This window comes from Euwallacea fornicatus, chromosome 11, assembly GCF_040115645.1.
Source record: "Euwallacea fornicatus isolate EFF26 chromosome 11, ASM4011564v1, whole genome shotgun sequence".
In the NCBI taxonomy this organism is placed as follows: Eukaryota; Metazoa; Arthropoda; class Insecta; order Coleoptera; family Curculionidae; genus Euwallacea; species Euwallacea fornicatus.
In genome coordinates this window covers 2,840,853-2,868,447 of record NC_089551.1, presented here as the reverse complement: position 1 = coordinate 2,868,447, position 27,595 = coordinate 2,840,853, and the positions used below count along the sequence as shown (strand labels likewise).

General features: G+C 37.6%; 2 protein-coding genes across 8 annotated transcripts in view; one reads left to right on the top strand and one right to left on the bottom strand.

Annotated features, from left to right (window-relative positions):
- The window catches only part of LOC136342229 (neuroligin-1-like), a 96,572-nt gene that overhangs the window by 45,927 nt on the left and 23,050 nt on the right, over window positions 1-27,595 (top strand). The gene's annotated exons all lie outside the window — the stretch shown is intronic.
- On the bottom strand, window positions 12,254-15,029 carry LOC136342231 (uncharacterized). The gene is made up of 4 exons (XM_066287824.1): window positions 14,952-15,029; window positions 14,636-14,805; window positions 14,320-14,585; window positions 12,254-12,674 (listed from the first exon to the last, which is right to left on the bottom strand). Coding segments are annotated over exons 1-4 (612 nt in total). The 5' UTR covers window positions 14,954-15,029; the 3' UTR covers window positions 12,254-12,500.

The window sequence follows — 27,595 nt, the reverse complement described above, 5'->3', positions numbered from 1 at the left end:
TTGGTGGTGCATTTCATGCGAAACTGAGTACATATTATATGCGAAAAAAAAGATATTTTCTTCTGAGTAACTTTCTCACATAAATCACTTCTCTCAGGCATAACCGTAAAATATAAATGCAAAATACACCTCACCTTCAGACAGCCATTCGGATATTCCAGTCACGCAGCGTACACGATCCGAATAAAGATGGGACGATATTAAATTTCCAAGGGTCCTTGGTCAATTATTATCGGTGCAGGATGGAAATTGTTCCACGCTTGATTGACTTAAAAATATTAAATTCGTAACTTCAATATAAAGAGAATTGAGATGATTGTGGCTGTCCCAGGACACACAATATTCATGATCAAACAGTAATCTTATTTAAAAGCAAGGAAAATTTGCATTTTACGAGGCAGGGAAAACAAAAAAGGCGTCCGCTGAAGTAATCAATCGATACATCATTTGACTTGTAAACTTCCGAAACGGCGGAGTTTTAAATGAAGTTTTTTTGGGAAAAAGTCGCTTTGAAGTTACGCCAACAATTTCCGGAGCTGAAGTTATCGTTAAAATGGGGAAGCTTCATTAAAAAAAGTTCGAAAAGTTTAGGTCGTGTGTATCGCAGAGATCTGCGCCACCGAAACCAATTTCATTGTTGTGGCCCATTTGTTGTGAAATATGCTATTAAACAATGCCTTGTAGTGTAGACTGACTAGGGGAAGGAGTTTCTAAATCCATGTGTTTTCTCGGAAAAAACTGACCAACTGCAGATTAATTTGAGTTAAAACGAGTGAAGTATAAATCAAATTCATCCACGACTTGCCGTTGTTTAAGGGTATGCCGTGCATTCAGTAGGGGGAATTTCTCTCTCCAAAGACACCGATCATTCACCTTCGGCTCGTCTCACTCGTGTGGAGTGGAGAGTCACTTTCACGTATTTCAGACGCAAACTGCCCTGTAACTTTTGCGTTTGTAACTCGGCTTTAAACAACCAATGCTCAAAAGATAGAGAATAAAAGGCTCTATTTGTGCTGTAAAAGTTGTTTTCTAACTCATACGGCCAAAGACTATTACAACTGGTTTTCTATGTCAATAATCGGGAAAACGATTATAATGTTGTTTGGAAAGAAATAAGTTCGCCTTGAAATCAAAATTCATTGAAACGGGTCCGTACCAAATTTCATCAAAAAATAACAATTATTTACCGTTTCAGAGGAGTTTATTTTGTAGATGCAAACAATATTATTTTATCAGGATGGCAATAAAAACAGATAAAAAATAAAATAAACTAATAAGTCCTGGAAGCTTCCACTAGCTCGCCCTTTAATTCAATACATTTATTGTATCTTTTTAAAATGTTCCTCTGGACATTCTTCAATTGTTGTGGAGTTATTTCCTCACAAGCTTTGTGTACGCGGGTTCGAAGGTTTTCAATGTCGTGAGGATGCGATTTATAAACTTCTTTTCTGTTCGTGACCCATAGAAAAAAATCTAAGGATGTGAGATCGGGAGATCTAGGAGGGCACTCGTTTAATGGATCCTTGTGGCCTATCCATTTATTTTCGAACTGCAAATTTAAATATTTTCTCACCCAAGCGGAATATCCCATATTCACGTCTGTTAGTTTTCGAGTAATGTAACGATTGCCAAGAAAATTCCTCTTTTTAGAGGTTTTTGAACTGATTCCCTTTGAGCCTTGAAACCCCAGTTTCTTTCAGTGGGACTCTTTGTATTATGTATTTTTATTTTTAACTATTATAAAGCCACCAGCCACAGAGAACAATTTTTTAACGCACGTTCTATAGCAGTCTTTATCGGTTTTCGAGTCATATAAACCACAGTGCGAAAATATTTTACAAATCGGGGAACCTATGTTTAAGCACTCTAAAGCTTCTCTTTCTTAAATAGAATATTGTTTAACATGAAATTTATTTACTTTGCTACCTCGAAGAAAAAAATGCGATTATTATAATTAATTATTGATAGTGAAGTTTGATATCGACAAGAAAATCTGCTTGAATGTTGGAAATGTTATAATAAGGTTTACATTTAGGTTGGAAGCTTTTAACCGGAAATTGAATTTCATGACGTTGCTTCCCGTTGAACAGAGGTAAAAAATGCCCTATATAGGGGACTGTAAATATCCCGAGAATCTAAATATTATTATAGACGTGTAGGGTTTTCAACGCTGACACATCCGAAGCCGTAACTCAAACGACGATTTTTTGCTCGATTTTCCGCAAATCGGGATAGTTAATGGCCTCTCCCTGGGGACCCAGATAAATGGCGGCCATTTTATTTTATTTATGCCAACGAAATCTGGATATTTACGTTCCTCTGGCTGTCCGGGAACACGGGGCTTCGCTGGACGGATTCCCCAACGTAAATCGTGCGGCCTTATTACAGAAATTTGCGGATCCTGTGAAATTTGCCGTTTTAGAAACATATACACATCGATGTTTGTTTAGCTGTATTTGCTGCTGGAGTGTCTGATTATTTGAATGCTATGAAAAAACTTCGCAGGGGCGTCGCAAGCAAGACCGAAATCAACCTAATCTTCTGATGCTAAAAAGTTTAAGGGGGGAAGAAGGTTCGACGAGAAGCGTGGGCTTCGATAATAAGGGCATAATGATAAGGGATAGGAGAAGGCAAACTTTTGACAAGAATTATTGTTTGCTTTTAAGCGGAAAGATATGTTTCCGCCCGAGGGGTCCCCATCCCTCTTCTGGGGTAACACTGTGGATCTCCAATAATAAAAGGGGAATACTCCAGGAGTCGGGCTAATGTATCCGATGATGCCGAACGCCATCTGTGGGCTGAGGACTAATAATCTCGACAAAAAAAAAACTACAAGAACGTCGTAATTCTTCTTCGCCCGTCGTTCCCCGGGTCCGACCTCATATTTCAGGGAAAAGGGAAAAGAAGGATTGGCCAAAAACTAATTAGTTGAATCGTTCGCGGTCCACCGATCACGAAAAGAGGCTCAAGGGATAATGGAATTATGAATCATTCCACTGGATGGGTTGTTCCATCAATTTCAGGGCGAATATTAATAATAAACATTGTCACTTTCCCTTCTAAGAAGAAGGCGTTTTTTTCTGCTTTTACCGTTCAGTAAGCCTTCAAAAAAAATACCAAAAAATACTTGTCTTGGGCTACTTAATCTTACAATGGCCCCCAATGTGAAACATCAAAAACTGACCGTTAGGTTTTCTATGTCATGAAGCCATCCTTATCTGACACATATTCTTAAACCGAGAGAGAATATATGACCTACATTCTAACTGCATCCAGACCCATTTCGCTGCTGAGGGTAACAGGATCAGCGTAACATATTCCGTCTTTGTTGGAGCGTGCACAGAAGATAAAGATGGTCGTGTGTTACCCGACAGGTGGTGCTGAGTGTGGGCGTCATGACGTTGCACAGTGGGAGCAATTGAGGATTTTAATGGCCAGCACTAATAATAATAATAATTTGTTCCGATTTTTATTGAAAGAAGCTTACTTATCGATGTTTCCGTTCGTCCATTAGCAAACATACAATTGCAAATTTACACCAAAATATCATATCCAACTAATGGACTGAATTCTGGTCGATTTTTTGCTTTTCCCGTACATCCGGAAAGGATAAATAGAAACCGAAATTCCATCGACACAGGAAATTTACAATGAAAACTGTGTTCATGGTGCCGGTTTCGCATTATTAACCACCGGTAATCTTTTAAATTTATACATAATTGACGTCTCAATGGTCAGTGGTGTAACCTTGATGTCCCCACCCACCCAGTCACAAATTAAATCGAGAAAAGAAACTTTCGGGTAGCAATTTGCGACTTGCCACGTCGGAAGTTCGCTCTGCTTTGATCACGTCCTAAGCTGGAGGCACGAACTCCAAGAGTTTCATTGCCAAAAAATACTCTAAAAGCTACTTTCTTGTAGATACTCGAATTACGGAAAGTCCTATATTCCATTTGGCTGAGCCGGCAAACTCGTACCAACATGTCTATCGAAAGTTTAAATCGGTCTTGGAAAACTTGTCTCGCTCGAAACTTTGAATAATTGAAGATGAACATAAAAATTAGCCGGTGGGTGCGTATAACGAATTAAAAATGTTCTCTATCTACACAGAGGACGAGCACGAAATCCGCTTCAGGACGTGATGGCCCGGAAAAGACAATTCCATTGTAATCAAACTGCGCGTATTTTAGATTGGGAAAGATTTATGCGTAAAGGAAATGGAGGGTTTCCTTCAATTCTGAGGTTTCCATTTGACGGATTGGAGGGGATACAGGCGTATGGACAAAGGCAATCGTTCAATCGGAATGTCTTAAACCAAACGCCCAGAGCTATTAACCTTCGAGTTGAAACGTGTCAGAAGAATCTGAGAATTCAGTAATAATTCAGTAATATTTTTAAAACTATTGAGGATTTGGTCAAAGTTCGCGTGTAGTGTAGCATGGAAATATTTCATGTGTTCCGCAAATTTCCATTTATCCCATATAGTAGCTTTCATTATTTATGTGAATCAAAGAGGGAGGTTTACAAAATCCCGGTCTCTCTCTGCATCCTAAATAAGTAAGCATATCACGTAATAGTAAGTCCGAGTCGGGAGTCAAAACAATTTATATACTTTGTGACGGATAGGGCTGCTAATGCAGGCAAATAGGGGCCACAAGTTTAACTAATGGGGTCTCGGCGACATCTAGCATAACAAACTCTTTTCCTTTTTTTTTCCACTTTAGACCGACAACACAGTTTCGACCAACAAGTGCCCCTTTCGGCTCCTTGGCTTTGATCCCCTTCGGGATCATTCATTTCGAGGAATGTCCGGATACAAAAGCGGAAAAAATTGATGGGGTGGTCAGAAAAAAGACGACGAAACGACTGGCCTTTTGTCGCCCTTCCCGTTCGTTATTTTCCGCCCTAATCAGGGCCACATAAGAAAACATTAATTAATTATCGTGGCCTTATAGGGCCGGCAAAAAATTGGGCTTATTAGGTTAGATGTCTTGAAAAACATCTGTGTAATTTGTGGATGTGGATTTTGTATCAGATGGTAGGGAGGTTAGACGTTCGGAAAGGAGAATAATGGTTAGTTACCTAACTAGTGCGGAAACTACTATTTCTCCATGCGTTGATTGCAGTTGACCGGAGAACGTGAAGCGGAGTTAGCATTAGAGCTTAGAGCTGAGCACTTATAAACTTGACGATCGATTCAGATTTAGTATAGAGTGAGCGCTGAAAGATAAATACCAACAAATTTAACTAGCGTTGAAGGGAAACCAATTTCATCTTTCCACCGTGGCCGGCCACAACATGGCACAGAGGATCTGCAAAAAATCGGATACTGGTCAGAATAATTGGCTTGAACAGAACTTTTTTTCTATTCCTCGATTTAAAACTTATCGATTTAGTAAGAAATACCCTGATGAGGCAGTTTGAAGCCAAAATCTGGAGACACGAGTTGACGCTCGCAGTTACACCGTAGTAGGGTTTCGTTGTCCAATGGTATTAGACTCTGGCGGAACGAGTTCATGTAGTGATTTTTGAAAAAATATCTAGGGCGTATAATTTGATATTCAGCTATTCGAACCTAAAATCTATTGATTGAAAATATTTTCATAACTGTAGCACTCCTAAAAGTACGAGAACATGATAACAACTCCGTTATTTTGTTGTAAATGGAATGACTATGTTTTTTTTTATTTGCTTATGATACTATCGTCAATTTCAATTTTATTAAATTCAATTTTAATCAGATTAATTTTATCTAACATACTGCTAATCTAAAATATCAACTTTCTAAAATAAAAATTGTTTTACGTCAAAATTGACGAAAATCTTCTATGAAAAAAAAAATAAAAAAGGAATGACATATGTAAAACAGCAAAATTTTGCCAGTAGAAAGCTTAAAAATCGCACTTAATTTCATAAATTATGAGGTGTCCCATTTAAAGAAAATAACTTTTGAGTATTTTTGTATTTGCCCCCAGTTTATTTTGCAGACCACAACGTAGATGATTTTCAAAATTAGAATTGAAAACAATGAAGTGCAGTGTCTTGACTTTTTAGTAACAGCATTTTTTTGTTTACCTTTGTTAGTTCCACTATAACAATTTTTTTTAAGCAGAATATTTTTGCCACTTTTGGCATAAAACAATTTTTATCTCCGAACATTGACATTTTAGATAAGGGAATTGGAGAAGGGTGGATAACAGCTTAGTTATGGATCACCAAGTATTGAGCCTGTTGATAGACAAATAAATTGTCGCGAATTGATTTTAGACCGATGGAGGAGAAGAGTTTCGAAACAAAATTTTAGACCCATCAAGGGAGTAGAAAGAATTTAAACCGGCGGAGAGAAGAATTCTAAACTATCTTTTTTAGACTGATGAAGGAGACGAATTTCAAAACAACAAATTTAACAACGGTGTAAGATAGGAATTTCAAAATATACATTTTAGACCGATGGAGGAGAGAAATTTGAAAGGAAAAATTGTAGACAGCTGTATGAGAGGAGTTCCTAAACAGTAATTAAGGACGGAAGAAAGCCAGGAGTCCGTAAAACAAAAACTCTAGACAGACGAACATTGAGAGTTTCACTGCGGTGGAGAGATGGATGAGCGCGGGAAGAGACACAAGCAAGTGATATCGGAAACAAAATTCTGGAAGTCGCAGAATAAATCACCTAACAGGGGAAGAGGGACGAGAACAGTTGGCACCACCCCCTTACCGAAGTAACGCTCAGCGGTGGTTTGAAGAGGGATCCAGAGTGAAGAGAGGATGTTTTTAGTGTGTAGGTGTCAACATCAGGGACTAATTGCATATAACCTGGACGCCAGACCACCAAATCGGGTAACTATGAAGGTTTTTCTCCTCAAAAAAGAGCTTAGCAGTATCTTACATAAAGTTCACCTCAAATTGAACATAGAATCATAAAAATAATTAAAAAAAAACGTAGTCGTATCATTTAAACTAACAAAATTGTTATCAATTTCCGCTACTTTCGAGAGTGATGCCATTTGAATTTTTTTTCAATCAGTTGATCGTAGGCTCAAAGAGCTGCATACCAAATTGGGATTTTCTAGCTTTCGTGGTTATTTAAATACCGCTAATGGGCACTAAGCTAAACGGACTCTTTATACAGGATGTCGAGATATTTCAGTAGTCTGCAAAATATTTAAAAATACTAATACATTCATGGTTACAACGCACTGTTTTCGACATACCAGGTGGCAAAGTTTTAAATTTTTACACATATTTCTCAAGTATACCTTCTGTCAAATTTTCTAAAATGCGAAATCTCAAAAATAAAAAAAAATGATCGAAATCGTTGCAACTAAACCATGGTATCCTAGATTACAGACCGGAATATGTAAACTGGACTTTTTTAATTTGCATCGATAGACATTTTTTCAAATTCTTTGCGAAAACAGTGATAGATATGAAACTATTGTAAAAGACCAAAAAGCTGAGGAGTTGAAGAAAGAATTTTAATTCGGTATCAGAGTTCATACAGGGTGTTCCAAAAAAAGTTAAAAAAATAAAACAGCACATTACTCCGAAAAACATAACAACCTGTACATAGCTATCGACGATTTTAATATTTTATCATAGAAAATCATGAAGAAAATAAGTGTTCGAAATTTTCTAAAATTCGACTCAAAACATACGAGAGAAATATAAAAAATGAGTAAAAAATATGAAACTTTGCCCCGCTGTATATCAAAAATGGCGCGTTTTTGGAGATGAATTTATTAGCATTTTTTACTATTTCGCAGAATATTATCGCCGTCTGAAATGTCTTCAGTATGATATGGTGCACTCTGTATTTTTGTGTTTGGTTATCCAACGCTGACGTTTGGAACTGGCGCGGAAGCCAAATCCGACATCGAATTTTTAAATTCGATTTGAAAAGCGAAAATGCAAAAACAATATATTGGTTCCAACGATGTAAAATTTGATCCTGCAATATATCCAGGTTTGTGACAATATATCACCCTGTAATTGGATCTTATCACCCTTATTGATTCCATCCAACGAACATTTGCTTAAAAATAAAGGCACAAAAAGACACAACGGTATATAAAAAATTGTAGTCATTATGGAGTGCACTTGGGTCCAGCAAACGGCCCTCGCCCCCAAAATCTCGGGTCAACCGCCCAAGCGCATCATTTTTCACGAGGCGTCTGGCCATAAGTTTCGGCCAAATCCCCCCAACTAATTCCCTAAATTAAAAGCTCCTGAGGCCAACCTAAAAATGTTAGAATCGCTTCACATGGATTTATTGGAACTGCGCCCTGCAAGCGACATCAGAACTTGAAAAAACAAACCTGTATGAAGAGCTTTCAATTTCAAGCTTCAACGTTTGCGACATACGACACTGCCTGGCATTTTAACGATTTTGTTTATTCGAGTTTGCAGATTTTCCCCATTCCACCGCTCAGCTATGACAAGGGTGAAGTTTTATTTCATACAAAGAATCTGTGTTTGAAGCTCAGAAATTGGTCGTTTATAGAAGTTTTTTCGCCTTATGAGAATAAAGTTTCGTTTATTTTTCCACTATATTAACTAGGAGAAATATTTAATCTTGCCTGCAACCCGCAAAGGAATCTTACAGATAAATTCGGCTTTGTTTTGCTCGGACTGTCCACAATTCAGACCACAAAAAGACGCAGAAACTGAAATGTATTGTGCCCCGAAACCGTAACGATCAGGGGCGTAGTTTTACCAGTTTTACCAAATAAATTTCGCTAAAATTATTTCACGCACGATTTGTCCCTTGGAAATGCGAGAAAATCTTAATCCTGCAGTGAAATGAGCGGCTTCCTCCCAGAGTTAATCAGCAATATCTCAGCGAGAAAATTTCCAAATGGAAAACTTAACGAGAGCAAACCGCAATCTGATTGGCGGGTTTATTCGTGCCGATATACAGTACCGTTTTCGCTGCTATGCATATGGAATTTCAGTGAGTTCGAGCGAAAGATAGTTAGGCGATTAACAAGTGCGAGAGAGACAGGCTACCGTTTCACCTCCCATCGTCGCCTCGCAAGCAGTACCAGAGATAACAGAGACAGAAAACTAAATCATCGAATAGGTTCACTTTTGACAATTATTGTTGTCCTTGTTCCGCATATCATTGATTGCTCGTTGGCTTCGGCTAATCTAACAATTGACGTCTGTCATTTCCACGTTCGCAATTTTGATTTTGAATCCGAGAAGTGTTTTTTTTATATTTTTTGTGTGCGATGCCGCTGACGTGCCTTGTGTGCGGATATAGCCTTAACAATGTAGAAAAATGTGAAGTTTAGGAATTAGAAGGTATTTATAGTTTATATTTTACAACATAACCAACTTGGAAGAATAAGAAAGCACAAAAGGCCTCACTTAACTATCAAACGTGAACTGACCAGACTGGTGGTAAACTGCCCTTTCTCATTCTTTCGGAGCATTCAGTAAATAATAGCTTCTTTCGCAAATTGGAATTCTGTTACCGTCAATTTTCAGTTCACGGACTGAGAAAAAGCAGGTGCGAAAGACATTTTCCGTTTGCGCATGCTTAATGCTTCGACATTACGAAAGAACCTAATATTTTATATTACTGTTTTCATTCTCACTCTCGAATTATGAGTGTACTTATACAGGGTGCAGAATGGGAATCGAATGTTTTCGAAATAATCACAGAATCGTTAGTTTTTGATATATCATTTATTTTTTATTATAACAGCATAATCGAAAATACAGCATTTTATAATCATGAACAGAAAATTACATCCGGCACGTTCCGATGCAGAGCGAAGTGGGCTTCTCTGTATCGCTTGCCTCACTCTTTTAATGTTTTCTGAAGTGCGCACAATGCGCTGAGGGCCGGGAGGCTTTTTTTTTCCATTATAGAACTTCTTATCCGTCGATTGTTAACGTTAAGTTAGATTGCATCATGCGTTGGAACGGAATCAAATCGATTAATATCGATTCAGTGACGAAACTTACGCTGATCTGCAGTTACAGCCTCACCACTCCTAACAGAACGATAGCAAACGAACATTCGATGTTCTAAAATCTACGATGGCTCCATAGCAGCTGAAATATGATAATAAAATGTTTTGAGTCAAGGAGTTGAGTGCCTATTGAAGCATAACTCTTCCATTGTAAACGGTCGAGTACTACTAGTCCTAAACAACGCTTGGTTCTCGCGCCGCACCTCTTATTATAATTTGACGTATTGAGGAAAGAAAAGATTTCATTATTTATCATCATCTAGTCAGACGGCCTGGGCTTACCAAAATAATTATTTTGATAAATTTCCCGGCACAAGCAAGGCCATTTATAAACGAAGATTTCATCATCATATAACCAAACATAATGGAATTAGATTTATGCATCTGCTCTATAAATATTAGAGGAGGTACCCTTGCGCGCGCGTTTTTGAACCGTTGTTCCGCTAGCAACGCCCTCTTTGTCCAAGGACCGACAGAAGCGGACCAGGAAAGTAGTGCGAACTGCATTTTGACACTTAGTCGTCCTTCTCCTGTTTTCTCTCCCAGTACGTCGTAGTCCAAGGGAGAGTGCAGTTCTATGTGATTTCGAAGAATGCATATTACGCGCATACGTGCCATTTTCTAATAAATTAAAATTTATGAAATAAAAAATCGCAGCCAAAAGAAAATTTACCTTCTCTAAAAAGGAGGTTTATAGAAGGTGCTCAAACCGACCACCCCTTTATGCTAAACAACACCCGAGACGATCATCGAATTCTCTACGCACATTATTCAGCATGTTCGGCGTAACTGCTTGACAGTCATCAAAATTTTTTGTCTCAATGTTGCTAAATAACGTGCCCGATCTTCCTCATATTGAAAGATTTTTGATTTAAGATAACCTCACAAAAAGAAATCCTTCGAAGTTAAATCAGGTGATCTGGCGGCTCACTTAATATTCCCCAATTCAGTAATAAAAATTAGAGATTTTTTTTAAGAATGACCGCACTGCTTGGCTGTTGCTGGCAGGACAACCGTCTTGTTGAAACCAAACGTTATTAATTTTAACATTAGCGAGCTCAGTAATGGCTGGAACAACTTTGTATTCGAGATATTTTTGAGCCTTAAAATTGCCATTAATAAAGATTCAATAGCACAATTTTGTCCAAAATGCTAGCTCAAAAACATAAAATTTTTGAAGCCGACGAGTACCTTCATCACGAATCTCTTGAGGACTTTGTTAGGCCCAGTCTCGAGCAACAGATGGCTTTTGTTTTCCATACAAAGAATAATTTGATTAGTCGATGGAAATTATGTTGGAAATGAAATTTTCGTTGCCTTTCGCCTTTTCCATCAAGGTTCCATCCGGGACTCGTGGTCTAGATTCGAAATCTTCGATTTTTATTGTACGCCTCTCAATTAGATGCACGAACCCTACTTGCTAAGATTTCAATAAAATTGTGAGGTTCTCTTGAGCAGCAAAACAAATGTCCCCTTTTTCTCCTCATAAAAGTTTGCTCGATTGTGGTTATGTGGATTCATTTTCACTAAGTGAGAAGAATTCACACATCCATATTTTCTAAAATTTGCCACAATTTTCCTGTTAGTCTTCACCAAAGAAGTTCAGAAAATTTAAAAAGAAATACCCGTTGAGCACCCGCTAAGGGATTACCCCCCAAATTTAAGATGTAAATTTGAATTGCGTTCTTCGTTAATAAATTCCATGATGAATTTTAAAGTAGCCTTACCTTAAAATTCATCGCGGAATTTGTTAAATTCCAGTTCTAAAAATTTTATTTATTTTTAGAAATCATCAATTGAAAAACTAACTCTTTTTGTGACATGATCCGCCCTCAGACTAAGGCGTACTGTTTGCGAATCAACGAAGTTAACCGATTGTTCACGAGGGACGCGAGGACAGTAGCCTGTCTCCCTTCCACTTATCAATCGCCTATTTGCCTCTAGCTTGCACTCACTGAACCTCTATGTACATAGCAGTGAAAAAGATATTGTATATAGACAACCCGACATATACCGGTCCCGCACATACATCATAACTTTCGTGACATTTAAAATGGGTCAGCCGTCCACAAATGTCGTATTTGCGAGGCGCGTATGAGAGACAGATCGTAATGGCAGCGCCGCAAATCAGCCATCTTTGAAATATGGCGGACCTGTCAGCGTAAATTGCTTTGTTGCCGGCACGCCGCGCTCATCAATTTCGTCGCTTTGTAAATGCGATGCTTTGCTTGATTTGTGCCAAAAATACACTCGGTTAGCCAAAAAAAAAATCAATGTTTATTTATATACTTGGAACGCTTTCTATCCTCACTAGAACTGAATTTAATAAATCGAGAAATGTCCTATTTTGTTCCCCCTTCGGGAAAATATGGCTGACAGAGCTCAAACCCTAAATATAAAATTCCTTTGAAATGCCATAGAACTTGACTGAAATCTCCAGGAAAGCGACGAAAGTCTCATACAACATGAACATCTTCCTCAGCAATCCTAGGAAGACCGGTACCACCTCCAAAAAGACCGCTATCTTATGAACGGCGGTTTCTTGAAGTTTTTTTTTAGCTCTGGATCCACATATTCGTTGTAGGCTTTGGACACCATGATCAGAATAGGTTCGATGTAGTCGATGGGGGAACGTTTCCCGATTTGGTGATTATTGGGCGGCTGGGGAGACGTGGGGATGATCATTATATTACCCTAAAATGGGATTAGTGGAGTGTCAAAATCACAGAGCTCATTGAGACTGCTCGTAGAGGTTTAACGGTATACACAGTGAAAACTGGATATACCTTTAAACCTCGAATTATTCGGTAAATACTATAAAGTTTAAATAACAAATTGGTTGCGTCACCGATCTCCACGAAGTTTTAATGGCGCAAAGTTGTTATCGATAATTCGCTTCAAAATTTTCCATTAAATTCTGCGATTTACTATGCGATATATGAAAAATCAGGGACGTAGAGCAGAAGGGTTTAAAGGGATATTCAAAATTTAAATATTCGATATTCAAAAACTGGTCCTTGAACTTTGCAAGGCGACTGATTTGTTTATCTTCAAAAAATAAAAAAGCTAAATTCAAGAAACCAAAATTTTTTGGTTTTATCATTACCCTACCGTATCTAAAAAATCAGAGACTTAGTGAGGAAGAATTTATATACAGGGTTAGCTAAGCAACCCGTTTATTAAAAGATTTTTGACGTCCCACTATCTTAACCCAATGAATTTGGTTTTAGGCTAAAATTGACCTTTTTGAATTCAAAGAAAATATTTTCAAAATGGCGGTACTTCCGGTTATACCGGAAGTAGCTACCACGTTCGTTATTTTTCAATGGATTTTTTGTACAATTTTAAGTATTAGATCCGTGTCCAGAATCGACCCAGGGAACTTTAATAAAATGTGACACAGGATTGAATTTTAGACTAAAAAATGTTTTAAGGTACAAGGGTCCCTCTTCAAATAAGTGAGTTATTGTGTAATTTCGGAAACATTTTTCGGGAGTCGCAGAGAACTTTTTATGAAATTTAAATACGTCAAAATGTAGCTTACTAAGTTTCTGTTTGAGCCCCAGAACACCAATTTCCAAATTCGCAGCGGTTAGAGCACAACACCGATTTTAGAGGGATTTTGCCGGTAGCGAAAATTAAAACATTTTTTTTTTGGTATAACTTGGAAACTATAAATTTGCACTTTACATAAACTAATTTTTGCTTTGGGATATTAAAATTAAACGATAATTACAAAAAATTAGAAAATTCTATTTAAAATAACGAGCTTAATAGCTACTTCCGGTATAACCGGAACTGCCGTCATTTTGAGAATACTTTATTTTAATTTAAAATATCGATTCTAGTTTTAAATAAAATTTCATGGGGCTGCGATATTAGGAAGTGAAAAAGTTTCTAATCAACGGGTTTCCCGACTAACCCTGCGTTTAAAGATTTATCATCCAACACCCAAGATTTAATTCTCACCCCTGCAAACTTGCTGCACCACTGACTTTCGTTTATTTTCACCACAAAAAAAAAAGAAAAGTAGATTTAGGAAAAAAAATGGTAAAATTCAGCTTTGTTCCTAAGGGTTCAAGATGGTTGTGTACAGACATTACTTCTGATTTCTGAACTCCCGCGACGACACTGATATTTGCACGTTTCCAAAGGTCTTTTTGCGGAATCTTGGGCGATAAGTACATATTTCAAAATTAAAAGATACAGAAATCAAGAAGTTCTTCTTCTATTGCACTGTTTATAATCTTTCTAAGATCAGTGTGGACGCTTTCAAAAGCGACAAGCACAGTAATGCATAGATTCACACAGTAATTAGAGAAGAGCATTTAAAACTCACCCTTTTATCCCTCTCCCCTACATCATTCTCGTACTCTTGCATCGCTCTTCTGAAGAGATTAAAAACGTATTCGAGCCTGCTCATCTCGCTCAAGCTCCTTCTACTGCGTTTCCTTAAAATTTCGTGTCCGTTTACCCCTAAAAGCTGATCCACGTAGTGATCCATGGTGTTCTGACACCCCCCAAGGGCGTAGCATACCTTGTATATGAACACTGGGAAAAATAGTGTGGTGAGGAGGGTGACCGCTGCCACTATCACTAGGCCTGCTAAAAGGTTGGTGTTAGAAGGAAGTGAGTTGATGTAAGGAATTTCTTACCTGTAGTTACAGCGGCAATGTTGTATTTGGTCCATTTGAACCCAAGAGAAAAAGGGTTGTGGATACTTACAGGCTGGATTTCATTGGTTTGCGTTCTTAAGTCTGCTGGTTTGGCAGTGCCTACAGCTAAGCCACACGCCATTGCGAGCCCCAATACCAGCAAGTTTTTCCTGTAAATTGAAAAAAAATCAATAGATGTAACAAGGCGATTTCCTTTGTGGGTCAATATTCTGCCTTTCTTATGGAAATCAAAGGGACAACTTTTAGGGCTTTTATTGCCTTTAGGGGCTTCCTATACGATTGGCTCGATATTTACATAGAGAAAGGACAATTATTGGGCTGGAGGGGATATTGTTTAAGGGCACGCACCAAGGGACCGCGTAAGTAAAATTTGTTTTTTCTTTAAATTCAGGTTTTAATGGAAATATATAGTTTATGGCGCGTTTATCGCCCCCGTCTTAACTGGTTTTTCGCCATATACATTCGTATTTATGGAGGGAACGTAACTCCCAATTTAAGAGGCGAAAGAAAACTTTTTAATATTAAAATACGCACTTACATTTTTGACACCTTTATAAAAATATCGCGAGTTCACTTGACGACCGACTGGAGAGAAATGAGCCTCGCCAAACTGGTTCTAAGGGCAGTAACAGTGAAAATTTATTTAGCCCAAACCTACTCCCTGGAGATAAGATTAAGAGCAGGTAGCACAATAAAACAAAATTGTATTTTTGTCCCTTCTCCCTTTCCATGGTGGGCAATTAAGGTGCACTTTGCCTGACGCCACTTCCGCACCCTTCGAAGATATTTCAAAGAGTCGGAAATGGGTTCTTCTCCGGCGACATTTTTTCTTTATCATTCGCACGCGGTTTTTCAATGCTTAATTAATTACCACATGCAACATATGATACTGTAATTAAACGGGTGGGGAAGGGGCCATATAGCGAATCTGTTGCCACCGCACAATACATTAAGGGTCAAATTCGAAATAATAATTTGCCATTAAATTTTGATAAAATAGGGGAATTATTCAAATTAAGGCGGTATTGCACAAACCGTTTTAGGCAAATATTATTATTTAATTATCGACGAAAAATTCTCTGTGGCAGGGATTAAAATTAACCTTTTTAGAACAAAAAATTTAGGGATTAATTGGGAACTTCGCTTAATTGCAACAAGTCAATTGAGGCTTTAGTAATGGGGCATTTTTCGGGATTAAGTTAGTCGATATCGACAAAATTCCCCTTCAAATGGGAAATTTCATAAATAAGCTGGGCAAATCGAGTTAGCATCGGAACGATCCGTACAACTTTGCTCTTTGATTAGGAAACTTAATAAATGTTTTAAAATTCAATACAGACAGAGCTGGCAGGAGAAGGATCGGGTCTATTCGAGCGCGAATTATTTATTCGCCAGATTTGATTAACTTCTGGAAAAAGAAGGAAAACTTTGGTTCAACTTGATTGCCCAGTTCGTGCATTGTTCCGTCTTAAATAGGAGAATTAGAGCAGTCAATGATTATTTGAGAATTGGCCCCAGCCAAGGGCATTTTCGGAAGGTGCCTCCACGAGAGTTAGACGACGCAATGCGCAAGAACGATCTAATTGCCCTTATTGCACCTTCAAGGGCAGAAAGATCTAAAGGTCGATAGTCCGACTTTACACGTAATAGCAAAAATTTAAATAAATAATGAGTAATGCCATTATTTCCTGAAATAATGACATTATTTATTATTTATTATGTTTTCCTTGCAAAATGTAAATTTTCGACAAATTAGCGCAATTTCGTATTGATGGAATGCTTGTTCAAAGCTTACTTAAAAAATACGTTTTTTGGATAGAGTACCCTTTAATTTCTTAGGGATATTAATTCTGTTTGTGACTATAAGCATTTTTTGTAATTCAATTTCAATTAAAGATCGAAGAAAAAATGAGCTTTTTGAAATTCTTGATAAATTCACATGGTCTTAATCGTTTGAAAACGTCAAGTTAAAATCGAAAAAATCATTCTAATAGAGTATATTTTAAATTTTCGAAAAATTTTATACAGGGCGTGACAAAATGGCCAAACTTTTCGCATTTCCAATGTCGCAATATAGTTTTTTTCTAATGACACCCTGTTTTTGCTTTAATTAATTTCACTCGTTCCTAATATTTTACACATTTACAAATTAAGATAATCTCAATAAGCTTATCATTTATGGTGAATCTAAGAAAGTGTTGGAAAATACGTTAGTGGCTGCAACTGTAATTTTTTTAGAAAATTGTAAATATCTCGAAAATCGGATAATTTAATTATAGAACATTATACGTGAAAACTTACCATAGTTCCGCAGAATCGAAATTTGATGTAATATACAAGGTGTTCCATATAAAATAAGCAAGGTAACATTCATTTCCAATATAACGGGAAGAGGCATTTTCGTGAAAATATTTTTGATTAATTGATCACTCCTACTTTAATATGATCAAAATCTGACAACCTTGTAGGGATTTTAAATAAGTTTTCGATGTAAACGTGTAGGGCTGCGTTAGGGCTCGAAATTGAAGTGACAATAAAATATACAGGGTGGCAGATAAAGCTACGACAAAAGAAAATTGCAGTTTTAAAAATAGTGCACCCTACATATCTCTGCATATTTGAGTTCCTAATCGAAATCTAGTGGGATCTTATATAGTATAAGTTATGCTTAAAACCAAGAAATTATTCATGGTTTTAGAACAATTCGCAGTTTTGAAGAAGTTCTTTTCATCACCTGTTGAATAGTATAACCTGTTGGATAGTATAAGGTACATTATACGTAGGAAAACCTCAAGTTAATCCCACTGGATTTCTTCCTGTGGGGTTATCTGAAACGAATTCTTTGTCAAACCCGCCAAATTAATTACAATTTGAACATCTTTATATACCGCTTTTCTAACGTGATAATAACTATTTATTTTCTAACTGAGTCTTATTTTTTACAAGTGTAAAAATGAATTTTTTAAATACTCAACTGAGATCACACTCTCTTGATTTTAAGTATAGCGTGTGCTATATCAAATGTGCTAGGTTTCTAACAGGAACTCAAATATGCAAATATATACAGGGTGTTCCATTAAATAAATGTCTTTGAAGGCACTTGAAATTTTGAGAGTTTTGATATTTTCACGCCCTCTGTCAAATTTCTCGAAAATTTAATATTTACTGTGGTAAAATGGCTCTTTCCTTATAACCAGACGAGTTTTCAAACGATTTTATTCATAATATCTGAACTTATTGAGAATTTTGAAAGCTTGTTTTACTTTTAACGTTTAATTTAAATTGAATTTACTCGGACAGCTAAACATTGTTTATATATCATAACAAAAATTATTTGTAGTTGCAAGCAATATTGATATCGGTAACAAAATGTAGGGTATTCCATTAAAAAAAAAAAAAATGCTTTTTTTGTCACGCCAGAATTTTCTCGATCATCCTGTAACTTTAAAAATATTTTAAAAAAACTGAATAATTTTTATATTAACTTTACGGCTTTTAGATCCGGTAAAAGAGGACCCATCTTTCGTGGACCTTCTTTTACTGCTCTTTGTCAGGGGGAAATTAAGTAGTTTTTCTCGCCTAGAAGTCCCACGAAATATCGGTTTTCATTTCTTGCTGAAAAATTATACTTCCAGTGTGTCACCGGGGTCCACCCGTAATTTAGTGCTAAAGTAAAGGTATGCACAGTTGAGTTGGTCAGTGTCCCTAAAGTGGCCCCTTCACACGCTTCTAATCAGTGAAACGGTCGTCCCTGACAAAGGCTTGATTTATGGGGCTTTAATGACCAAAAGTTTTACACTATTGTCAGCGGATTTGCCGGCGTTTTTGCCCAATGAATCAAAAGCAGAACACTTTGTTTTTGTCTTATCGTTCACTAGACCCGAACTGGTTGTAAAAGTTTGTTAATGACACCCTAAAAAGGCAAATGCAGGCAGTGAAACTATCTACTCATCAAGTTCTAGTTAACATTCCTTCTCTGGCTTATAAAATTAGTTCAATTTCCAATTACTCGGGGAAAACAATGACGACAAGTTTCAGTCCATTTTTCATGGGGACTCGAGAAAAGCAGCAACTTGGCCCAAAGTCATAAATTAGCTCCGAATGCTAGAAACGCCCCGGCATATTTCTTAATAAACTTTCAACTTCTCGGTGCTCTCTCAAAGTCAAAGTTCAAGCACGACTTTTCAAATTAATTGATTTTTTTATCACATTGTTTCCGTTATATTGGAGGAACTTGTTTTCAGGAATAAAACGTTTGAGTTGAGCCCAATACAATGTCGTCTGTTCAGAGCGTTTCATTTTTCTTGTTAAAACGTGTTCGAACTCAGTTGTTTACCCGTTGAATTTCAGGAGCTTGAGTTTCGAGGCCGGAGAACAGGTGCCAACGTGACTATTCCTCATTCGACTGATTAATTTAAAGGAAAAAAAATTGCTCTACAAGTTCCCGCGATATATCATTAAAAAATCAAAATTTTAAAAAGGTTCAGTTGAGGTGCTCGAGATTTTAAAATGTAATTGCAAAGATTTAAAGGTATTTTTAAAATCACCGAAATGTTTACATGTCTAAATGACCCTGCACCTCAGAAACTAAAAGCGACATTTCAATCCGATGTATGCCGGTACGTGGAGTTAATCGAAACGATCAGTTTGAGCCATTTTTAAAGGGAATCGCTCCACAGATTCCCGAGATATTGACGCTGAAATGTTATCGTACGTCGGTTCATAGAATCTCATTTTTCTGGTAAACGGTCTATCCTAACGAGATAAAACAAAATGACCTTTTGTACTTATAAATACTTGAGATTCAGTAGTTTGATTTCAAAAGTTGATAAATATCACAAACAAAAAAGTTAGGGAAACATTTGCCTAGTAGACCCCCTCTACGTGACGCTCCTGTCTAAATCTTCGATAATTAACGTAAAAAAAAGTTTTCCCATTCCAACTCATCACAGCACGCCGAATATTATAATTTTATCTCAAAGCGTTTCGAAAACATTACGAAAAAAACCATCTTCAGAGTTCCCCCTTTCAGGGGTTCTAGCCTCTTTTAGGAGTAATATTTGGGGTATGTCTATAAGAACTTTTTTATTATTTTCATTTCTAGAATCGCCTCCCAAAATATTTCAAAGGCAGGAAAATATACTGTGTGTGACATTTAACCTGTAATATCAAAATACCTCGAATACTAAACATCCTATTAAGGAATTTTTAGTGTCAAGATTTAATTACTTGGGGGGAAATATACTGGCGCTATAGTTGATTTCCTTCCACCCTCCCCGTGGGCGAGGTGGGGGTTAACTTTTTAATCATTTCAAATGCCAACTCCCATTTTTTTTTCGAGATTCGGATAATGCGGTTAAAAAAACAAAAATGCGTCCGAAATTCGTTTTTCATTTCATGCTAGAAAACACTGTAATTAACGAAATTTAATAAACACACGCTTACTACATACAGAGTGTCCTAGGGAAAAGTATCCACCCTGAATATCTTTTCTATTGTTTGTTGAAAAAAGGTTAAAATACGAAAACTTTGATAGGGGAGGGGGAGCGACATCATTTGGTGAAAACGTTGTTTTTGAAATATCATCCCTCTACCCCCGTAAACCACCCTTTCGGAAGAGGGGTTCTGTTACACCTTGTTCGAAAGGTAACGTTATTTTCCACATGGTAAAGCTTTTATTTTCTATTTTGTACGTTGGTCTTGTAGAAATGAAACAGACAGGACTGTCGTTACTGAAGTGACGTCGATCATCATTTGTTTCGAAAGACCCATACTCAACAAGCTCAAAAATTGAACGTTTGGGCAGGGATTTTGGATCATTTTTCATTTCTAGAAGCTTAAATGGAGAAAACTATATACAACTTCTACAAAAAGCCATATATCCTGAGATAACTGAAATACTGGAACAAGATGCCCGTCTCTTAGAGCAAGAATTCGTTTTTCAAAAGGATGGATCGCCTCCACACTATGCTACTGTTGTCCGACAATTTCCCGAAATTCCATGGAAGATGGATTGGCTAAAGAAGTCCAATTCAATGGCCCGCGAGATTCCCTGACCGTAGTCCCCTGGATTTTTTCTTATGGGGACATTTTAAAGCCAAAATCTATGACACACAAGTTGAGGAGTTATGTGTCCGAATCGTCGAAGAGTGCAGCTCAACAACACCTGAAATTTTAGAAAATGTGTGGAAACATTTTCGGGAATAACAAACAATTTTTCGGACCAAGCTTCCTTCTGTTTTGCCGTATTATTCGAATCTGTAAAGAAAAATTGGGACTGCCGTTTGAAATTCAAAAGTGAACCCCCACCCCGCGCACACGGGAGTGGGGGGAAATCAAGCTTAGCACCAATATGTTTCCCCTTCAAAGCCATTAAAGCTTGATGCCAAACATTTGTTTAATGAATGTCGAACATTCGAGATATTTCGATACTCCAGGTCAAATATCACATATTTGATTTCTAAGTAACCCTTCGTTTTAGAGAGTCAAAAAGACATTTCAATCCGGGTTATGCAGACGCCTAAAATTCATCGAGACGGTTGATTCGAGCTATTTTCGAAGGGAATTGCTCCACGGGTCTCCGAGATATTGGCGCTCAAAAAAAAAAATCGGAAAATTTTCGAATAAAATTCAAAAAATCGGAAAGGAAATCGAGTATTTTGAGCGCGGTGTTTTATTCTAATCAACGAACACAGATCCTAACTTGAATCTGGATTCTTGAACTGAGGTCCTGGAGCCTTTGAAATGCACTTGAAGGAGTTTTGAGTGATCGAGTATGTGAGAAACTATAAGAGATCTTTCAACCCCGTGTATCCAGTTTGATTAATTTTTAATGTTCCCCCTTCCCGGGGAAAGTTCTGCAAAAGGCGTCGAAGTTTTTACCTGGATGCCTGAGCCGAAACCTGGCAATGCAGTTTGAGGCGCATTTACTTTAAAACGCTTAAAATAGGTTTATTTCCAAGTCCCGAACTTTTCACTCAAGACCAAAACAATGTTGTTTCAACCATTTGTGCTGAATGAGACAATTGTTCTGTATTTAAACTTTCATCATCATCTTCAACTTTGGAACTTGTTTTCGTCCGTGCCGTGGGTGTTGCACACCCGACTTAAACCCGAAACTTTTGTTGCCCCAAATCCAGAGACTCCCCAATTATAATCACGTCGGCAGGCGGTTGCTCCACCTGCCCCACATACAGGGTTCATTAATATTCTTGCCATTGTTCCGTAGTTGTTGAGTTTTGCTCGATACACCAGCAATGGAAACGACGTAGTGTGCGCTCTGGAAGCACTTGATTAATAACCTGCCGACGATTTCACGCATAAAACAATTTCTTCCGATTGCCAATGCGACTGAATTATATAATACAAAGACCCGGAATTTCTCTGTTAATCTCTCCAAATGGATAAATAATATATAATCGCGAGAATGTATTGTCGTTGAGTGCAGCAGCCACTCCATCCCGGACTGAAATCCCGCTCTTTCATTGTCTGGAAAGTCTGGATATGTCTCTCGCTGATGTCGACTGAAATAAAACTATTCAGAAAGGAGCAGACTCCTACGGAACTACTCACTCAACTGCTTGTAATGGAAATGTTGATGGAGTAGCTACTTTAAGGTAGAGGAATTAAGATATGACAAAAATCGGATTCGGCGAAAAGAATAATTACGAAATTCCGCACGTACTCCCCGCAAAGTTCCATCTTAAATACTAATATTTTCCGGAAAATTTCTATGAACATCCGTTAGCGGTGGCGTAATGGAGGAAACTTTGGTCCAAGAAAAATGGGCGAGATGAAATTTTAACGAGTCCTATTTCTCTATTTTGCTTCAGAAAAATTATAGAAAGCTTTTTAATGGCCTCGTCTGGCTGATTAATTTCTTGAAAAATATGTCGTTAAAGTTAACCCCGAGGAGGCTTCGCCTTTATCACTGTTTCGGTGTCTGTTTATACCATAAAGCAGGTTCTTTTTTATGGGGGCCCGACCTGCCAGGCGAGGGCTCCGCATAAATCATGTTCGCATTTCTGCCGAAGGGCCACTTCTGCGGAGAACGCGGAGGGTGAAACTGCTATTTATTGGAACTTTAGCTCTAAATACAGGGTGATTCGTTGGGAGTGGGATGTGGTAAAACCCGAAATGGGGCACACCAAAATATGGCGGTTGGGCCCAACATGTTTTATGCGAATGTTGCGTGTTTCAGTATTGCAGAGTGGGGAGGGTTGAAGTTTCATTCGGAATATTCCTTAAGAAGAATTTTGTTCTAATTTTTACGTAACTCCTACCGGGCGCTAGTTACAACCTCCCGCTTGAGTGTTTTTGGTTAATTTCTTTATGACTGCAACTAAGGTCAAACTCTATTCAATATACTGAGAGAGCGTCCACTTTTACTCAAAAAAAAGGTGTTCTGGTCTAATCCCGACATCTCTCTACGTTTACGAGGTTTTCACCTGGCTGTGGTTCACTCGCATGGCAGCGCATTACTTAGCTGTTTTTACTTTAGCTTGTCAAAGTGATTAGACTATTTTCTCGTCAGCTCCTCTTTTTAAGTAAAATATTGTAATTTAAATGTAAAAATGCCGAGGCCTAATGACTTTTCCTTCAGTGAAGTGCGCGATATGATTTGTATTCTTGCTTAAATGTATTTTACAATAAAACTTATTTTTCATTTGTTAACGGCTTTTCGTTTTCTTTAACAAGTGAAAGGTCAAAGTTTGAATTAATTATTTTTTTCTATTAATTAAACATTTGAAGGGATATGACACGAATTAGCTTTTTGGTCTCGACTCTATGAAAACATAAAAAATTATTAAGGGATTTTAAAATAGAATTTCAGCTTAGATAGAATTCAACAAACACATCGATGTAAAATATGTTGGATCCAATCGTCACATTTTTATGTTCCCTATTCTGGATTTTTCTATGTTCCATTCCCACTGACTCAACCTGTATATAGGGAGATCGTTTTCCCGTTAATTTTTCTGATCATCTCAATGTAACGAGAAATTTCAAATTAGGAGCAAAGCATTGCTGAAATTAAGGAAACCATGCTAAAGTCTATTTAAAAACGTTTGGCAGTACGACTAGGGCCGACAGTCATATAACCCCAAGAAACCATAGTCGTCCCAAAGAATATTGTTGGAATTGCTACTTTAATTTTTTATTTTACTTACTGGAATAACGGAGGGGCCTAACTTTGTTAAATAGGATTTTCACAGTGTTTAGGACCTAAGTATTTTTATTGATGCTCCCACCTTTTTGCACCAAATGTGCCTTTTTAAAGTAAATTTGAAACATATCCGTATTGACAGTATCTGCATCCTCCTTGTACAAAGTTGAAGTTAACGCGATTATAGTTAAAGTTTTAAGTTAAAGTGTTTCATGCCAGTTATGTGTAGGGGTTCGTTAGATGTGGAAGTAAAATCTGTCAAACATACAGTTTCCAAGGTGCAATGTGACAAGAAAAGACGTTTTATTTTATTATATGTAAAAAATGAGCAAACTGTCAATTGCGATTGTCACGTTATTATTATATTGGTCAATACAGACCATGCATCATTGCCTTTTTGTACGCAGTACTTGAATTTCTTTTTAGCGTTTATGTGGCATGAAATATTTTTCTGTTATCTCATTATTTTCTATATTTATGTTCAATTAAACATGACGTAAAAATTTAAAAAAGTTTTCTATTAAATTTAAAACTTTTCACTTCTTTGAACTCCGCCACTGGTACATCCGCACTACCACTCTTGCAATTTTACGACCATTTGTGTTTCTTAAGGGTCCAAGGTGGGTACGACCTTAAATTGCGGGATTTACCTGTTTGCAAGGAAAACTTTCCCTAGTATTTGTAAATATTGTCGGCTCACCCTGTTCACGTACAATCGGGGTTATTGCCCTTCTGTGCCGCCAAACGTCTTCAAATAGATTATAATTTTGTAAACTTTTGAGAGGGCAATTTCAGGTGATCGTCTACAAAATCTGAATCTTGCAAGCGACTTTGGCTGCGCTTTATACCTACTGGAAACGAGTTTCAATAAGTAAAAAAATGGTTTAAAACCATTAACAAGTTAAGCTCTCGCCCGAAACGAGGCCATATTTATTTTCGCAACAAACACACGAAACTCGTAAATAAATCACACAAAACGCGCATTTAATGAACGGGAACAGTGATAAATCTGTATCGGGGAATGGTGGCCAATTTTCTCGGCTTAATCGGGAAATTCTTTGAGTTATTGTTCGCCTACCGATCAAGGAATAAGCCCTTTTTGATTTGAAAATTGCACAGGAAAAAACTCTTTATTTGTATGGTGGATACTTTTGCCCTCAAGATGCCGCAGTACGTCAGAAATATGATAACGTTCCATTTCCATAATGTACCGAGTTTTAAATGCGATTTTCTGCCGGAGAGACTCAGGATTGTTAGGTATGAATATTACATCAAAGGGCGCAATTATTAAAAATTCGGTTTGCTTCTTTCATGAATGCTTCCAGCCTTTTTTTAGTTTTTTTCTAGTTCACGGCTACATTGTCACCGCAGGCTATGTCTTATTATCGCCTAATAAGGTTTAATCCCGTTTTCCCGAGGGAAATTTTTATATCTTAGCGTGATAGAAACACTTTGCCATCAGCGTTGAGAGCCAAACTGAGGTAACACTTCAATAATCCTTCATTCGATTTTTCCCTCGGCCTAAGATACAGGGAAGCAATTAACTTGCAACTCCAATAATTTAAAAAGCTGATGCTGCGGTGTGGCATTATACTTTCGCAAGTCGTGTAAAATGTCCAGCAGTCAAATTCCTCCAAGTTTTATGGCCGGAAAGAGGGTGAAAGCGTCTCTTTAATAATTAAATTCCGCATTTTTGGCTTCCATTCATCGTGAGCCGGTTCTTGTGTCATATAGCTATTTTATTTCAATTTGGTAAAAATATCATATTCGCGAATCCAAGGTCTGCGACGCAACTTGATTAAATTTGAAATGGAGCCCAACTTCGAAGTAACTTGACGACAAAAGGGCAAATTACCAATCTAATACCTGATAATATAGTGGTTCCCAAATTCACGCAGCTCCCAGAGAGATTAATATATCCAAAATGTACTACATACTTGTCTGTGTCCCGACGCATTTGCATAATGTGGGACTAATTTAGTACATGGTCCCGGCTAGAACAAATTTACACATCCTGTAATATGTTGTGGTAAATTACTAACTTTACTGGCAGCCGGTCTAATTGCACATCGTGTTCAATAATGATGTCTACCTAAATTGCTTTACAGGACGTTAAACGGCGTATGCAGAGAATTCCTGATGCACTAACAAGCCGTAGCATATTTTAATAAATATTCGAAGAAAAAGGACACACACATACAAAGGTTCACCGTGAAAGCACTCACTGTGATCAGTCAGTTTTAAGGCCAATTATTCCACAGGAGATACAAAGCCCAAGTCATAAGAAGACGCAGTTCTTGTGTTGCATTATGTTTGCAACAGCCCTTGTAATAAACGTGACGTAAGCTCAAACTCACTATAGCCATTTTTCTTCCCTTTTTAACGGCTTGTTGCAGATGAAGTACGAAAATATAATAGTTTTAGTCAGCGATGATAGATGGAGCTTGTGCGTTCCACGCTGATTGAACTAGAACTGGCGTCATCACACGAGGTATTATGCATAATTAGATTTATTTTTGCTAATGCTTCGAATTTTCACGCGATATATCACTATTTTAATACTGTACATGGTGCCTCGGGTTTAACAGGTAGTTCTAAGGTAAAATATTGAATATGCCCTACTGCCTGAAATGTGCATAGAGCCCCTAAAACCTGGGAAACAGACAATAAATAGAAAATAGCACTCAGAAATTTTGAACTTTCTTATAACTGGCTTGTTTCCACATTTTTTTAACAATTATATGAACGTTATGACGTGTCAATTATGGTGAACTTATTGTTTGTGATGCATTCCGTGCATCTCATATCATAAATTTTTAGCAACTGTAGTGGCTTTCTTCGCCATTCTGTCAAGAAGAAGCATTTCATTTTCTCAGTAATACATGGTAATGGAATGAAACAAAGTAAACGAGGAACAGTTCTTTATTGTTCCACATGGGGCAATGGAACGTGTAAAGTGCTTTATGAGGTCTATTTCCAGAATAATATTTTAGGAGGATTAAGCGTGCCGTTTTACGAAAGCGTTAAAATTTCATTTTCTTGCTGTTTAGTAGAGTGATATGGCGGCGAAAGTTCGCGCTCCGTTAGCACTAACTACCCCCGCGTTATACTCTCTTAAGCAGGGCAGTATTTTAATGAGATATGATCTTTTACGTTCTCCACTGCTTTAGCAAAAATTCTAATTCTCGTCTGGCCTTGACAAGGCGAATTGTTTCTTGTGAGTAACGAAAGCGGAAAGTTTGAGCAACAGATCACTTTTACGGCGGCCGCCCGACAAGATCCAATAAAGATAGGCCGTCGACGGCTCGTTTGGCATTGTCGGAAGATTACCAAAACTCTAAACTGTAATAAAGGTATCTTACCTTTCGGATTTACGGTTATTACAGCCCAGGGGGGGAGGCCCCCGGCTTTAAAACCATGAGATATATTGCTTTCGCCTGTGGTGGAGTTGACAGCCCCACGGGCGGGCTCCCCCCATTCTCGTTTCAATATCCTTGTCTCGGATATAAGAAAAAAATTTCCTCCACCACTGACTCTCTTCGAAACACGCGACGTAATATATCCAAGATATTATTTGCCAACCTCCGAGTGAACCGTTTACAAGACAGCTTTACCTGGCTTACACGCTCTTACGAAAGGAGGACGGAGCCCATATAAGCTGTGTGCTGAGAAACTAGGATTAATAATATTAAACTGTAATGGGGCAAGAGACGCTTTCCAGGCGTTCGTTTTAACATTCCAAACTACTTTCCGGAGAATCGAGATCCATATCC

Coding starts and splice junctions, on each gene's coding strand:
- LOC136342231 (XM_066287824.1), bottom strand. Junction 14,586..14,635: donor CATTGCCGCTGTAACTACAG/GTAAGAAATTCC, acceptor CCAACCTTTTAG/CAGGCCTAGTGATAGTGGCA. Junction 12,675..14,319: donor TAGGGGAGAGGGATAAAAGG/GTGAGTTTTAAA, acceptor ATCCCATTTTAG/GGTAATATAATGATCATCCC.